The sequence below is a fragment of the Canis lupus genome, chromosome 17 (assembly GCF_003254725.2).
Source record: "Canis lupus dingo isolate Sandy chromosome 17, ASM325472v2, whole genome shotgun sequence".
Classification (NCBI taxonomy): Eukaryota; Metazoa; Chordata; class Mammalia; order Carnivora; family Canidae; genus Canis; species Canis lupus.
This window is the reverse complement of record NC_064259.1, coordinates 36,355,363-36,372,033: the sequence shown is the minus strand read 5'-3', so window position 1 is coordinate 36,372,033 and position 16,671 is coordinate 36,355,363. Positions and strand designations below refer to the sequence as shown.

General features: G+C 36.2%; 1 protein-coding gene across 4 annotated transcripts in view; it reads left to right on the top strand.

Moving 5' to 3' along the window:
• ANAPC1 (anaphase promoting complex subunit 1) overlaps positions 1 to 16,671 on the top strand; it is a 103,880-nt gene that overhangs the window by 29,021 nt on the left and 58,188 nt on the right. For all 4 annotated transcript variants that reach the window (XM_025453958.3, XM_025453957.3, XM_049095417.1 and 1 more), the window contains 8 exons: positions 3,047 to 3,121; positions 5,299 to 5,567; positions 6,809 to 6,900; positions 8,000 to 8,148; positions 11,297 to 11,375; positions 12,061 to 12,097; positions 12,188 to 12,258; positions 14,427 to 14,605. In XM_025453958.3, the coding sequence (XP_025309743.1) occupies positions 3,047 to 3,121; positions 5,299 to 5,567; positions 6,809 to 6,900; positions 8,000 to 8,148; positions 11,297 to 11,375; positions 12,061 to 12,097; positions 12,188 to 12,258; positions 14,427 to 14,605 (951 nt within the window). The remainder of the gene's footprint in view (positions 1 to 3,046; positions 3,122 to 5,298; positions 5,568 to 6,808; positions 6,901 to 7,999; positions 8,149 to 11,296; positions 11,376 to 12,060; positions 12,098 to 12,187; positions 12,259 to 14,426; positions 14,606 to 16,671) is intronic.

The following is a 16,671-nucleotide window of genomic DNA, read 5'->3' as shown; positions in this document are numbered from 1 at the left end:
GATATTATTTTTAAGAATTTGTATTTATCATATTAAAGAATTTCCCTCTGAAATTCCCTTGAGAAAAACCTTCCTGGGAAAATAGAGATAATTTTTTAAAATTTTAAACAGTTGCATGAAAGCTACTTTATTCCATATTTTCCCATTCTTCATTTAAATATGAAGAAATTGAGCCTTATTAGAAACTAAGGATATCTACAGTGCTTCAGCTTTTTGCAGTTTGTGTGTTACTCTGCTGTGGAACTTGCTGATGAATATAGGTTGTTGTGCTCCATTCTCTAGCAGAGATCCAGGGCCCTCTTAGGTTTTCATATTATTGGGAAGACTGAGCAGCTACCATTTTTTCTTTTGTAAAATGTGGCTCTCTTACTTATTTATTGGATAATAGTTCTAAAAGAAGGAATGAGGAAATCAGTCCTGAGGCTGAGTTGCTTTCACATTTATTTATAGAACTGCATAATAAATCTCTTGCTATACTTTGGTTCCTACATCAAAGCTCAGGATGAAATGGTCTTCAGTGGCAAATGATTTTCATTTTGTTTTCTTCAAATATATCCTTTTTTTGTTTTCATTTAAATGGGTAGAGAGGGCGCCTGGGTGGCTCAGTGGTTGAGTGTCTGCCTTTGGCTCAGGTCATGATCCTGGGGTCTTGGGATCAAGTCCCACATTGGGCTCCCCACAGGGAGCCTGCTTTTCCCTCTGCCTATGTCTCTGCCTTTCTCTCTCTCTCTCTCTCTCTTTCATGAGTAAATAAAAATAAAATCTTTTAAAAAAGTAATGGGTTAGAGAGTAAGAAGTACAGAATTTTTCCCAATGAGTTACATGATTTTTGGCATTTCTTTGGGTCTTCCTTAACTTACTGATGTGTTAAATGAGAGCATTGAAAAAAAAAATGAGAGCATTGGACAGATGATGTTTCCTTCTGGTTCTCACATTCTATGAATGGTTGCATCGGGGGTTAACATTTTGTATCCTCAGGATGCTCATATTTTTGTTAGGTAGAAGTTGAGCCTCTGCTGAAGGCCAGGTGTGTGATGCCAGGCTTTTCAGATTTGCATCAGGCAGGGTAGTTTCTCTCACGGAATTGACAGTCTCAGGAGAAGGCAGATAAGTATTTTATATCAGGTTGTGATAAAGGTCAGGGATCTACAAAAGCATATAATAGGGTTGGGTAGCTTGCAGAATATTAAAATAATGAAAATAAGATAGATCCATATATGCCACAAAGAGGTATCTATATCAGATAATTTCTGTTGTTTTTCGTAACTCCAGGTCTTATAAATGTGATAACGATAGCAAGAACATTCTTTATGACATTTAGAATGTGTGTGAGAGAGAATGTGTATATATAGGCATGTTAGTATGTGCTAAATTTTGGTTGAAGGTAAAATAGCTAACAAATGGATTTGTTGCTTTGATTGTACTCTTGTCATTTTCTTTTTTGATAGTATTGTGTGTGAACTGGACTGTGTTTTCTTTGAATGCTTCACAAGAAAACCTTTTCTCTTGATCAGTTTTAAAATTACTCAGTTCTAAAAACCACTTTATTCCATTTTATATTTAATATTTAAATATGACATTTAAATATTCAGCACATTAAAATTACTTTTTTGCTATGTTTACTTTTTTTTTTTAAAGATTTTATTTATTTATTCATGAGAGAGAAAGAGAAGCCGAGACACAGGCAGAAGGAGAAGCAGGCTCCATGCAGGGAGCCCGACGCAGGACTTGATCCCGGGTCTCTAGGATCATGCCCTGGGCCAAGGCAGTGCTAAACCGCCGAGCCACCTGGGCTGCCCTATGTTTAGTTTTTATATAGAAATCAACTTTCTTTTTTTTTTTAATTTTTTAAAAAATTATTTATTCATGATAGTCATAGAGAGAGGAGAGAGAGGTAGAGACACAGGCAGAGGGAGAAGCGGGCTCCATGCCGGGAGCCCGACGCGGGACTTGATCCTGGGACTCCGGGATCGCGCCCTGGGCCAAAGGCAGGCGCTAGACCGCTGAGCCACCCAGGGATCCCAGAAATCAACTTTCATATGAGTGAGATTGATTGATAAATTATGTAAGTTTTATAAAAACTTTATTGTATTATAAATAAAGCATAGGAAAGTAGCCATTGCCATTCATGGACTTATGGTTGATTAATTGGTAGTTTAGTGCCCATGTGAAGTAGCAGAGGCGGCAAAGGTGATGCAGGGGGGAACTGAATAAGATTAGTTAGGATAGGCTAAATATATTATAATGGAAAATCCTCAAAAGATGTAATGGCTCACACAATAAAAATTTAGGTCTTCCTCATGTAACAGTACTTAGGAGGTAAACAGTCTGCACAGTTATTACAGATCCAGGCTGATGGAGCATCTGCCATCTTCAACATGAGGCTTCAAAGATTACCCTGGGGTTGACTCCATCCAGTCAGGTACAAAGGAGAAAGAGATTGAAGGAGCACACACATGAGTTTGTCATGAACAGGGCATGGAAGTGGTAACATCTACTTTCATTTATAGTCACACTGTCATAGGGCTGTACATAACTCAGAGGGAGGCAGGGATATAAAGCCTGGCTGTGGGTCCAGGAGAAAGAGGAGAACTCTTTACTTTGAAGAGTAGCTATCTGTCTCTGCCATAGAATTGTTAGCCTGTCTACTAGAGTCTGTTATGTAAACTCTAAATAAATGTCTACTTGGTTCTGATATTTGGCTAACATTGGGTTGTACTTCGTGTATTTGGGATATGGCTAATGGTTCTTGTTTTACTAAAGTAGTGGCAATCTGTGTCATCACAGAAGTCAGGAAGGAAAGGAAACCACCATTCTAGTGCCTGTGAGCCAAGGCACTGTACTAGGTGCTTTCCATATATGATTTCATTTCTTCTTCACAGTGACCTGAAAAGAAAAGTATTCCTACCATATTTTCCAGATGAAAAAATGAGTATTGGTGACTTACCTTAGTTTCGGTAATATGGAACTGATACCTGAATTCTTTAAGTTGATCAGTTGACTGATAAATTTATATGATTTTGTCTTTTTTGGGATTGTCTTTCAGTTTGACTTTGAGGGATCACTTTCCCCAGTCATTGCACCCAAAAAAGCGAGGCCTTCTGAGACAGGATCTGATGATGTAAGCATTATTATTTCTTGCTACTATAAATTAATTTGTGGGTGCTTGTACTAGAGTCTACAGAAGTGGTACTCTTGTTGATTTGTATTTCTAACATCCTTTATTTTAATACTGAATAGTATTTATTTTGAAAGTTGGATGTGTTATGTTTTTTGTGGTTATTTATTTACTTTTGTCTTTAATAATCATTTAAAAATTACTGAATATACATAATGCTGCATGATTTGAGTTTGGATGCTAGATGTTTTATTGCTAATTAATCCTCTGGTTTTAGGTTCTCAATCATATTAGATTCTATGGGTATATTCTTAAGTTCAAAGAAATTTTTAAAAATTGAGGTATAATTTACATAAATGAAATGCTCAAGATCTGAAGTTTATAGTTTGATCAAACACTTATGTAACCCACACCCCAAAACACAAAACCTATCCATTATTCCATAAAATTTCCACGTGCCATTTTTAGTCATTTCTTCCTTCCCTTCCTCTATTCTTGAAGCAGTCATTGATTTCAGTTCTATCACTATATGTTATTTTTGCCTGTTGTAGAACTTGTTATATATGAAATAATGTGGTACAGAATCGTTCGTATAAGGTTTCTTTGATTTAGCATGTTTTTGAGATTCATCCCAGGCATTGCAGATGTCAGCAGTTTGTGCCTTTTATTGCTGAGTGGGATGAATATACTATAGTTTGTTTATACATTTGTCTGCTGATGGATACGATACCTATGCCATTTTCATTATTTGACTATTATGAATAAAGCTGCCATCAGTATTCAGTGACAAGTGTTTGTGGACATATATTTTCATTTGTGTAAATACCTAGCAGTGAAATTGTTAGGTCATTGCTGGTTCCCAAACTCATTGTACTACCTTACACTCTGACCAGTGATATATGAGAGTTCCTCTTGTTCATTTTGGCCAGCATTAGCTGTTGTCAGTCTTTTTCATTTAAATCATTTGAGTTTGTATAAAGTAGTTACTCTTAGGTTTTAATTTGCCTTTTCCTCATGACTAATGATATTAGACACTTCTTTATGTGCTTCTTAGCTACTTACATATCTTTTTGTCAAGTTTCTGCTCAAACCTTTTACAGTTTTTTATTTTTATTTATTTTATTTTTATTTTTATATTTTTTAAAGATTTTATTTATTTATTCATGAGAGACACACACACACACACACACACACACAGAGGCAGAAACATAGGCAGAGGGAGAAGCAGGCTCCATGCAGGGAGCCTGACGTGGGACTCAATCCCGGGTCTCCAGGACCACACCCATGGCTGAAGGCGGTGCTAAACTGCTGAGCCACCCGGGCTACCCACCTTTTACAATTTTTTAATTGGATTTTTAAAAATACTCATTGAACTATAGAAGTTCTTTATATACTCTGAGTATGAGTTCTTTGTTGTATGTTTTCTCTTAGTATATGGCTTAATAGTGTCTTTTGATGAACAGAGTTTTAAAAATTTTAGTTACTCTTCTTGCCAATGTTTTATGGTTTGTTTTTTCTTTATCTGTTCCAAGAGATTTTAAGTTAGAATAACACACTGTAGTAAACCTTTCAAAAGTGTTAGAAAATTCCAAGACCTGAAAATAGCGTAAACCATATTCTCTCAATACAATACAGTAAATCAAAACAGAAACCAAAACAGACTCAATACTTGGAAAATGGAGGACAATCAGTGTGAATATAAAATTCAGTTGATGATTAGATTGTAATTGCTTGCCCCAGCATCTTATAAACATAGATAAATGTACTAACTATATACAAGTAGACTTTTCTCCTTACCAAAACACAGATAAATATATTAGTCACTAAACTTGCCCATCTATACTTATGACCTGTTATTCTCTACTTTTGGCTTCATAAGATATCACCTAGGATAATTTTAGTTTTCTTTCTCATTCTCTCTATAAGTAGTTGGATTCTTCCCCCAGTCTTTTTCCTAATAGGGCATAACTAAAATTTTTCAAATGGGTTTTGAAGTGGTTTATCTTAGTGTCTATTGTTGGCATCTGGAAATTGCCTAGCTAATTTGATATGGGGATCTGATTTTTAGGTATTGTGATTGTTTTTTCAACTTAATGTGAAAATGAAACTTAAATTATTCTAATGATGACATTACAAGGGGGCATTATTTAAAAAATTAATATCTTCTTTATTTTTCTCAGGACTGGGAGTATTTACTAAATTCAGACTACCACCAGAATGTTGAGTCTCATCTTTTGAATAGATCTTTATGTTTAAGTCCTTTGGAAGTTTCACAAATGAAGGATGAGGATTTTTCACAGAATCTCATTCTGGATTCTTCTACACTTCTTTTTACTCATATACCTGCAATATTTTTTGTTCTTCACCTTATCTATGAGGAGCTTAAGTTGAATACTCTAATGGGAGAAGGAATTCGTTCACTTGTTGGCCTTCTTGTTCAGTTGGCAAGGTAAATCTTGTTTGTAGACTAGTAACTACCAAGAAGTCCTTAGATTACCTGATCTCAGCCATGAATATCATATAGGAACCTTGTAAATAAATTTATGAACTCTACCTTTTCAGAAAACCAGAATATTTTCTATAAACCACAGAAATGTTTGAAGGTACTGGCTATATAAAGGCCTTGTGGGCTGTTATGGGGTTCTTAATCTTTGTCCTAAGATCAGTGGGAAGTCACAGAAGTGTGTTAAACAATGGTGGTGACCAACCTACTCAGCTCTTCATTTTGACAAGGTGACTTGGCTGTGCTTTTGCGAAAGTTCTGTAACACCTACTGTTTTGCAGTAATACCTAAATTCAAAGAAGAGGTATAGTTAACATAATCATAGTTTACATATATGAATATGAATTGTAGCTATTATGATCCCTGTATTAATGATGATGAAACTTATCTAAGTTTGTTTCTATGAACATGAGTAGTATTTGCTAGCTGAGGATTCTTTTTGCCGTGTTTTTGTTGTCTCAATCTGTCGTTGTCTCTGCCTTTGAGGCTTTTTTAGTGTATCCAGTTTGGCCCTGAATTCTGAAGGTTATATTTAGGTGGTGTTTCAGCCTTTATTGAGCCTTAGTGATAAAGAAAGTTGAATTTGAATTAAAATGTCAACCACTGAGTTAAGATTGTAGAACATTTTCTAATTTCTGTGATCTTCCTCAAGACTTAAATTCTCTTCTGAGGTGTGACCATTTTAATTGATGATCAGTTTCTCTTATGACAAATCATTACTGTCATGAAAATTCTTTTGTTATGAAATGACTTCCAAACTCTAATCATTATGGCTTTCTGAAATTCCATTTTTTAGGTTTTTTTTTAGGTATTACATGTTTTAAGGTATTCTTAACACATATATCTTATTTAATTTTCAAAACTTCTGAGTGAGTGAATAGAAATTTTCCTATTTTCTAGAAGAAAATACTGAGGTTCATAGAGATAACTTGCTGAAGATCACAAAACTAACAAATAATAGAGGAGAAACTAGTTTTAACCCCATAAAATTTATCTAGCAAAAGGAGTTTGGGTTGCCCAGTAGGGCACTTCAAGGTCCAAAAATAGAATAAAAAGATTCTAGATTTGATGATCTTTTTTGTTATAAGTTTAAATTGAAAAATTGAACCGATGAATCCTAATTTTGTGAGGGAAATGCTTTAATACTTTCCTTATGATTTCTTTTTTATATGCTCTTACTGTTTTAGGGATTTAAAATTGGAACCTTATGTAGATCATTACTATAGAGATTTCCCAACACTTGTCAGAACTACTGGACAAGTGTGCACAATTGATCAAGGTACGTGTTTGTGCCATTAAAATTTTTCTTTTTCTTTTTTTTTTTCTTTAAGATTTCATTTGTTCATGAGAGACACAGATAGAGAGGGCAGTGACATAGGCAGAGGGAGAAGCAGGCTCCCTGTGGGGAGCCCGATATGGGACTCAATCCTAGGACCCCAGGATCACGACCTGAGCCAAAGGCAAATGCTCAACCACTGAGCTACCCAGGCTCTCCATTAAAGATTTTCTAAACAGTGAGTGACATTTGGTTGTATCTTTCTTGGTGAATAGCACTGTATTTCTTACCTTTAGTCTCTTAAGTTGGAAGTGGTTTCTTTCCACCGGTAGATTTCAGTTTGTAGTGTTTGCTCTCTGACTTATAGTAAGAGATAACATTAACTTCTTCAGTGTGTGGGAAAAATTTTACCCATCCCCAAGTGCTAAGGATGCTTTGTTCTAGACCTATCTGATAGTAGCTAACAACTATGTATTATTTAAATTAATTTATATAGAAAATTCAAGTTTACATTTCAAGTAGTAAGTAGACACATAGGGCAGTAGTTGCCATATTGGATAGTTCAGGTATAGAACATTTCGATCACCACTCTACGGCCTTAGACCTTGAGCTACAGGAACTCGGTCAGGGCCCAATGTTTAGAGGAAAATCCTAGGTGTCTCTTGTTTTCTTGCCTTTAGGATTAGGGCAGTATTTTGGTTAGATTCTTTATATGGCTTGAGTACAATAATTTGCTAAATTTCCATCCAGGATGGATAAAATAGTAGTCATTTAGATGCTACATATTATAATATAGTCTGTTATTTTCTGTGGCAAAAATCATGAAGCATTTTGAAGAAAAATGTTACTCTGATTGTTTCCAAATGGCAGACAATGATCATTTTCCCTTTAGAATAAAATGGCATTGCGGGATGCCTGTGTCGCTCAGTTGGTTGAGCATTCAACTCTTGATCTTAGCTCAGGTCTTGAGCTCATGATCATGAGTTCAAGCTCCATGTTGGGCTCTGTGCTGGTCATGGAGCCTGCTTAAAAAAAAAAAGATTAAAACAGTAGTATCTTAATGTATTCTTGTGTTTTTATAAATGTGTATCTAATTCTAAAGGTCAAACAGGATTTATGCATCATCCATCATTTTTTACTCCTGAGCCACCAAGTATTTATCAGTGGGTGAGTTCTTGTCTGAAGGGTGAAGGAATGCCGCCCTATCCTTACCTTCCTGGAATCTGTGAAAGAAGCAGACTTGTAGTATTGGTATGTATTGTCTACCTTGTTTATTTTTTTCTTTTTAAAGCTTCATTTTAAAAATTCTGCCAAAAAATTAACTTTGTTTTGTGTACATTTCTGTGAATTTCTTTTTTTTTTAATATTTATTTATTTATTTATTTATTTATTTATTTATTTATTTACTTATTTATTTACTTACTTATTTATTTATTTATGATAGTCATGAGAGAGAGAGAGAGGCAGAGACATAGGCAGAGGGAGAAGCAGGCTCCATGCACCGGGAGCCTGATGTGGGATTCGATCCCAGGTCTTCAGGATCGCGCCCTGGGCCAAAGGCAGGCGCCAAACCGCTGCGCCACCCAGGAATCCCCATTTCTGTGAATTTCAACAAATGTATAGATTTATGTAATTACCACCATAATTAGGCCACAGAACAGTTCCATCCCCCCAAAACTTCCCACAAGCTTTTGTGATTCTTACAGATTGTTGCCTGTGTTAGCAGGCAATACCTGTTGTATTTAATTGCCAAGTGCTAGTCAATTACGGGGATGTTTCATATTGGTTACCCATTCACCCTTTGAAGATATTTGGACTCGTTCCAGTTTTTAGCAATTATCAATACAGCTCCTATAAACATTCATGCCCTAGGTTTTTGTGTGAATGTAAATTTCATTTCTCAACGGTAGATACTCAGAGGTGAGATTGATGGTCATGTAAGTATTTTTCAGAGCGGCCATACCATTTTACATTCTCACAATCACTTGTGAGAGTTCTGATTTCTCTACATCCTTTCAGTGTTTGGTGTGGTCATGGTTTTTAATTTTTGCCATTTCTGTTAGATATGTAGTATTTTGTGGTTTTAATTTGCATTTCTTTAATGGCCAATGAGGTTTTGAGAGTTCTAGATAGGAGGTTTTTTTTTTTTTTTTTTTATTTATGATAGTCACAGAGAGAGCGAGACAGGCAGAGACATAGGCAGAGGGAGAAGCAGGCTCCACGCACCGGAAACCCGATGTGGGACTCGATCCCGGGTCTCCAGGATCGCGCCCTGGGCCAAAGGCAGGCGCTAAACCGCTGCGCTACCCAGGGATCCCTAGATAGGAGGTTTTGTCAGCTATGTGGATTGTAAATATTTTCTTCTGGTTTGTAGCTGTCATGTCTCATTCTCTTAATATTTCTTCTGCAGAACAAAAATGTTTAATTTTGTTGAAGCCAGTTTATCCATTTTTTCTTTTATGGATAGTGCTTTTGGTGTCTAGGAATTCATTAACTTCAGGTCACAATTAGGGTCTCCTCTGTTTTTTCACAGAAGTTTTATAGTTTTTGCTTTATACTTAGATCTATAATCTATTGTGTGTGTGTGTATATGTATACATATATGTATAATACATTGTATATATATAAATATATATATATTTATAAGATGTGAGGTTTAGGTTGAGGTTCTTACTCTATTTGGATGTCCAGTTCTTTTAACACCATTTGTTGAGAAGACTCTCCTTTCTCTCTTGCTTTTGCACTTTTCTCCAAAATTAATTTACCACATTTTTGCGGGTCTATTTCTAGACTATTGTAGTACATTAATTCATATTGCTGTCCATACTGTGTTGATTACTGTAGCTGTATAGTAAGTCTTAAAATTGGTTAGTGTGATGACTCCTTTTGTTACTCTTCATTTTCAAAATTGTTTTAGCTATTTTGGTTCCTTTGCCTTTTCATTTAAATTTTATAATCAGCCTGTCTATAGCTACAAAAAAATTCTTCCTGAAATTTTTTCCCTAAAGAAACACATCTTTCTTATTTTAAAAAATTAGTTAATTTTGAATAGTTAATACGTGTCTGAGGTCAAGACTTCAAATAGAACCAAAGGACTTTGGTAAAGGTGAGTTCCTTCATGCTCCCATTTCTTGGTCCCTTCTCCCAGGAGCAGGCAGCTTACAGGTCCTTTGTGTATCTTTCCAGAGATGAGGCCTTCCCAGGCTTATAGGAGAACCTCTTGCTTTTATCTCCTCCACAAATATCATTGGACTGTAAATATGTTTATACCCACATGTCTTTTCGTTTATTATGTATTCTGCTTTGCTTCATGTTGAGAAAGATTTCAGAGTCCCCTGTGGCTCTGAAACAGATATGTAGAATAGTCATTCTGCTTTTTAAAAAAAATGGTGGTAAAATATGCATAATATTATTTTAACTATTTTTAAGAATACAGTTAATTCAGTGGCATTAAATACATTCACAAAAATATCAAGAGCAGGTTTGTCCCAGAATTTTCACATCCCTTGATGCTTGTGTCGAAACATTTAAGTGAAATCACCTAGTATATTGGTCCTGCCCTACTCTGCTTGGGGGTTGGGATTGGGAGAGACTTGGTGTAGTATCTAGCCACACGGAGGAATCAGAAATATGAATATACCAAGTTGGTCAGCCTCCCAACTTAAATTATATTAGTCAACTTGTAGATATTCATATTATGACTTTTCTTTGTTAGATATGATGTCAGCTAGGTTCAGGAGTATGTCATTTGCAGTGGTTATATTGGTTTGGAATTTAGGATTTTTAAGATGCTCCAGCATAGTAGTAAAATTTTAATAGAATCGCTTTACCTTCTTAAAAAAAAAAGCTACTGCAGGTTCAGCTCTTGGTAGTAGTAGCAAGGAGCAAATATTCAAATGAGAACTTCGAAGGCCAAGGGGAGAAAGGTGTGAGTTAGGGTTCACCTAACCAGATACAGTCCAAGTGTCTATCAGATTATGAATAGAGAGAGTTTGGTACATCTGTGTAATGGAATACTACTCAGCAATAAAGAGAAATCACTGATACATGCCGTAATGTGAATGAGTCTCAGAGGTTTGCTGAGTTAAACAAGTAGGACACAGAAGATTACATATTTTAAGATTCCATTTATTTGACATTGTAGTATAGGCAAAACTATGGGGAAAGAAAACAGGTGGGTTGTTTCCTGTGCTAGGTGAAGGAGGAGTGGGGTGACTAGAGGGTATAAGGGAACTTTTTGGTATGATGGAAGTGTTCTATATCATGATTGTAGTAGTGGTTATATTATTATATGATCTTTGTCAAAACTCAGAGCTGTACATGTAAAATGGATGAATTTTCCTATATGTAATTATGCCTCATTTGTTTAAAAAATAATGTTAATTTTCTTCTTTTGCAGAGTATTGCACTCTACATACTTGGTAATGAGAGCTCTGTTTCTGAGGAATCCTCACAGTATTTATCAAGAATAACTATAGGTAAGTCAGTGTAATAATGTTAGGTTTCCCAAAACAATTTTTTTCCCCAAAACAAATTTTTGTGAATGTTGATACCAGAATTGAAATTAAAAAATGAAAAATTTCCTAAGTGTTTGCTTTAGAGGCCATGTCTTGCCTCATTTTATTTATTTATTTATTTTACTTATTTTTATTTTTTTTAAAGATTTTATTTATTTATTCATGAGAGACACAAAGAGAGAGGCAGACACAGGCAGAGGGAGAAGCAGACTCCATGCAGGGAGCCCGACATGGAACTTGATCCCGGGCCTCCAGGATCACATCCTGGGCTGAAGGCGGTGCTAAACTGCTGAGCCACCTGGGCTGCCCCCCAAATGAAAAATTTCCTAAGTGTTTGCTTTAGAGGCCATGTCTTGCCTCATTTTAGAGATGACCTTTTGTACTGTTACAGGCTGTAGTCCATAGCTGATTTTCAGAGACCAGTACTTCAGATCTAACAAATTTTATTTTTCATTGTATGTGAAAGGACTATTTTATAGTCTCAGGGAAGTTACTACTACACTTTCCAGCCTACCAGAGGACTGCTTATTTTGTTTTTTAGGAGTTGTTCGTTAATGAATTTTTATTTCCAAATGTCTTCTACATGTGATATGTTTTCTTTGTGAAGATAACTATTAAAATAAAATTTCATTTTGTTGCCTTTTAGCCCCCCAAAAGTCACAAGCAGAACAAGAAGAAAACAGGTGACTTTTATTCAGATTGCGCTTGTATATTAAAAATATAAAACACTATTATGTTTACTGTTTCATAACTCATGTTTTATTCCCTCATAGGTTCAGTTTCAGGCATTCTACATCAGTTTCTAGTCTAGCTGAACGATTAGTTGTCTGGATGACGAATGTAGGTAAGATAGTCCTTGTTACTTTTTTCATGTCTTTGAGATGCTGGTGAGAACCACCTGCTTCGTCCATTGGCCCTGTTTCCTCACAGTCAGCTAGAACAGAGAGGCAGAAAAGGAGCTCTCACTCTGTGAAAGGTCCTGCAGGACCAAGATCATGGCCCATCAAGCCACACCTCCTTTCCCTGTCACACCTTCCATATCATAATGCTGGCATACCAGCTTTTTATCTCTTGGCAGGTAAGAAATGTTTATTTGCTCTGCAGACTGGCCTCTTCAGAATGGAGACTTATAATCACTCCATGTTCAAACTTGAAGCCATTATAATACTTAGGTATCAGAAGGGAGTATGTCTGGCAAAATCTAAAAGTAATTATACAGACACTTCAGGGAATGCTTTTGAAGGATCTAAGCTAGTGATTTAGACTCCAAGATGAGGATGTAGCTGGGAAAGGGGAAGGGGAGGAAAGGAGTTCCTTATTCTTTTGCCAAAGCCAGTGCTTTTAGGCTTTAAACGGAGTAAGACACTAAAGACATTATTTTTTTTCTTGAAAGTAAAGGACTAAAAAAAATTTTTTAAATTTTGGATATGAAGATACAAAAAATGATAGATAGTATTATGTAATAGTATGTTATAAAGTAATAGTTTGATGAATGTGGTGTAATGAATGGTATAATGAATTTGGATTTCCAAATTCTTATTTAAGGAATATTCTAAATGATTTAGTTTTTCGCTTTTTTTTTTATATGCTCCCTTGAAAATTACAATAATTGTCATATAGTATTGCAGGTAGGATACTTCTGCTGAAAAATATTAGATGAGTTCTGTCTGTTGGTATGTCATATAATATTTAATAAAAGTGTTATTCTCATATAAGGAAATGTTTTTACCTCAATAATTCATCAACTTTCGATATTAAATAGTAGAAAATCATTATAGGAAAATAAATTTTAATTTATTTGAGATTTGAAAAATTTTAAATATGAAGTATGGTATAATACAACAGAATGTATAAAATATATGTTTAGAGAATAATAATAAAGTGAAACATTTTTGTGTACTAGTTACCTACCATTAGTAATAGAACATTTCTAGTGTACTAGAAGGCTCTGCATCTCTGCTCCAGGTGATAATCTTCCTCCTATGTACCCTATTGCTACAGGTACTCTTGGCCCTACCTGAATTTTGTATTATCTCCTTTCTTTCGTAGTTTTATCATCTTCATATATTGGTTGGTGTTATATGTCTTTGAACTTCATATAAATGGATATAGATATAAATTATTTTTTTCACTCCATGTTGATTCCTGTAGCAGTAGGTCATTCATTTTCAGTGCTGCATACTCCATTGTTTGACTACAGCACCATTTATTTATCCATTCTATTTAATGATAGCAGTGGGGCTGCTTCCTCCCTTCCCTTTTTGTCATAGCGAAAATATTCACTACTGAATATTTTAATACTTATGTCCTGGTGCACATGTGCACAAGTTTCTGTGTGGCCATTAATGGGCCACAGAGGGGGACCTATCTGTATATGTCACATGTTTTCCAAAGTGATGATACCACCAGCTGTGGGTGGGGATTACTGTTGCTCCATTTAGTTGCCAACATCTGCTATTGATTTGCTTTAATATTTATCAAGTGAGTGTGAAATTATATTTTTAGTAGTTTTATTTTTTTTTTAATTTTTATTTATTTATGATAGTCACACACACAGGGGGGGGGGGGCAGAGACACAGGCAGAGGGAGAAGCAGGCTCCATGCACCGGGAGCCCGACGTGGGATTCGATCCCGGGTCTCCAGGATCACGCCCTGGGCCAAAGACAGGCGCCAAGCTGCTGCGCCACCCAGGGATCCCATTTTTAGTAGTTTTAATTTGAACTTTTCATAATCACTTTTCATATGTTTATTGCCCATTTGTGTTTCCACTTTGGGAAATGTCTTTTTGTCCCTCCTGTCTTTACAATTGGGTGGTTTCCCTTTTTCTTAAGGTTTTTAGGAGTTCTTTTAAAGGGGCCTTTTATACTAATGCTTGATGGCAAAACACTAGTCTGGTAGTAAGATGAATAAAATTGATTTCTGTTTTGTCAGGATAGATGTCGATTAACTTTAGTTAGGATAATTGGGACAGTGGCAGGTCTGAATGAGAAATTTTCTCCCTTTCATTACAAGGTTTCACTTTAAGAGACTTGGAAACTCTTCCCTTTGGAATTGCTCTTCCTATCAGAGATGCAATTTACCACTGTCGAGAACAGCCTGCTTCAGACTGGCCAGAAGCTGTCTGTCTCCTGATAGGACGTCAGGATCTTTCCAAGCAGGCCTGCGAAGGAAACTTACCCAAAGGGAAATCTGTGAGTGTCAACATAGAAAGTTCAAAGTTTAGCTTTAGTCTCAAAATCAAAGTAGAACTACTCGTTTTTCTCGTCTTTTTACAAGTATATATGTTTGTCTTTTGTATGCCATATGGAGTTTATAATTGTGCAGGTCTTCTCCTTTATAAGTTGAACATGGGAACAAGGTTTGTGAAGGCTCTGCCTTGCCTAGATATTTCTTTCTTTGAGTCAGGATAAGTGCTGAGTCAGTAGATCCACTACCATGACTCTTTCTCTACTTGTATCATATTGGTAATTAACTACTTTGTAACTGTTACATAGAAAAAAGGAGAGTACATACATCCTCAATTTGAATATCTAGCTCTATTCTCTTTTATACATTTTTGATGTGTTGAATTTCTTGAATTTAACTTTTTTTTTTTTTTAAGATTTTATTTATTTATTCATGAGAGACACACACAGAGAGAGGCAGAGACACAGGAAGAGGGAGAAGCAGGGAGCCTGATGTGGGACTCGATCCCCAGATCCGGGAACACGCCCTGAGCTGAAGGCAGATGCTCAACCGCTGAGCCACCCAGACTGCCCGAATTTAACTTTTTAAATAGGTATAGATATATTTGTTTAATCATAGAAAACTAAAGCCCCAGGAAAGAATTTTTTTGGGAACTGGAATGGGGGATACTAAAGCTGTTTAGAAGATGTCTTAGGCGGCAGCCTGGGTGGCTCAGTGGTTTAACGCTGCCTTCAGCCCAGGGCGTGATCCTGGAGACCCGGGATTGAGTTACATGTCAGGCTCCCTGCATGGAGCCTGCTGCTCCCTCTGCCTGTATTTCTGCGTGTCTCTCTCTCTCTCTCTCTGTTACTCATAAATAAATAAATTAAATCTTAAAAAAAAAAAAAAAGATCTTAGGTTATTTGTCCTGAAATTCTATCCTTTGCCAGTCTTCCTCTGCTTTTATGAAGAATGGGTTCTAAGAAGCCTACAAATAGAAAATGAAATGCATCATTATTCTCCAATTATCTCTCTTTTAATATTAGCCTCTTTTAAAACTTTAAAATGGAGTTTTAACTACTTTTTCTAGAACTGCTTAACTTAAAAAAATATAAATGGTAGCACTGCATTACTAAAAAAATATAAATGGTAGCACTGCATTACTGTAAGGATCATAGAGGATTCAGGGATGGCTTTCCCACTCCTAGTGACTCTTGTACTTTTTTTGAGAGCAAGCCAGCAGGGGTGGGGGTGGGGTGAGCAGGAAGAGAGGGAGAGGGAGGGAGGCGAGGGGAGAGGAGGGGAGGAGCAGGGAAAGAGGGAGAGAGAGAGAAAATCCTGAACAAGCTCTGCCCAATACGATGAAGCTGATCTCACAACCCTGAGGTCATGACTTGAGCCTAAATCAAGAGTTGGATGCCTAGCCAACTGAGCCACCCAGGTGCCCTGCTTGTATTTAGTTTTTATATTCCCTAGGAGAACAGCACAAATTTGCCTCATCTCTTATCAGCTTTGAACCGACACATATCAATCAAAATATTGTAACTTTGTAATCCATATTAGGACTTAGGCTATTAATGTTTCTTCGGACCTCCAAAGTCTATATCAAAATTTTATTCCTAACATCATAGTTGCCTACTGGATCTGTGAGAGAAGCAGTTTCCGTGGGACCTCATCTCCAGCAGGATTGGCCCAGCACATCTCTTTTAACCCATACTCATATAATAGTTGAATTAGTGTTTGTCCTACTTTAAACAGAAAACCTTTTTTTAAATGCTAATAATATGATTATACTTTGCTTTACCAAGATAAATTTTAGCATGTAGACCTCATTTCTTACAATGAGTGAGAGCAGTTGAACATCATTAGCACTAAAACCAAATGGTATTGATAATCTTTGATCTGTATTTATTTATTTATTTTTTAAGATATTTATTTATTCATGGGAGGTACAGAGAGAGAGAGGCAGAGACACAGGCAGAGGGAAAAGCAGGCTCCATGCAGGAAGCCCGATGGTGGGACTCGATCCTGGACTCCAGGATTATGCCTTGGGCCGAGGGCAGGGGCTAAACCCCTGAGCCACACAGGGATC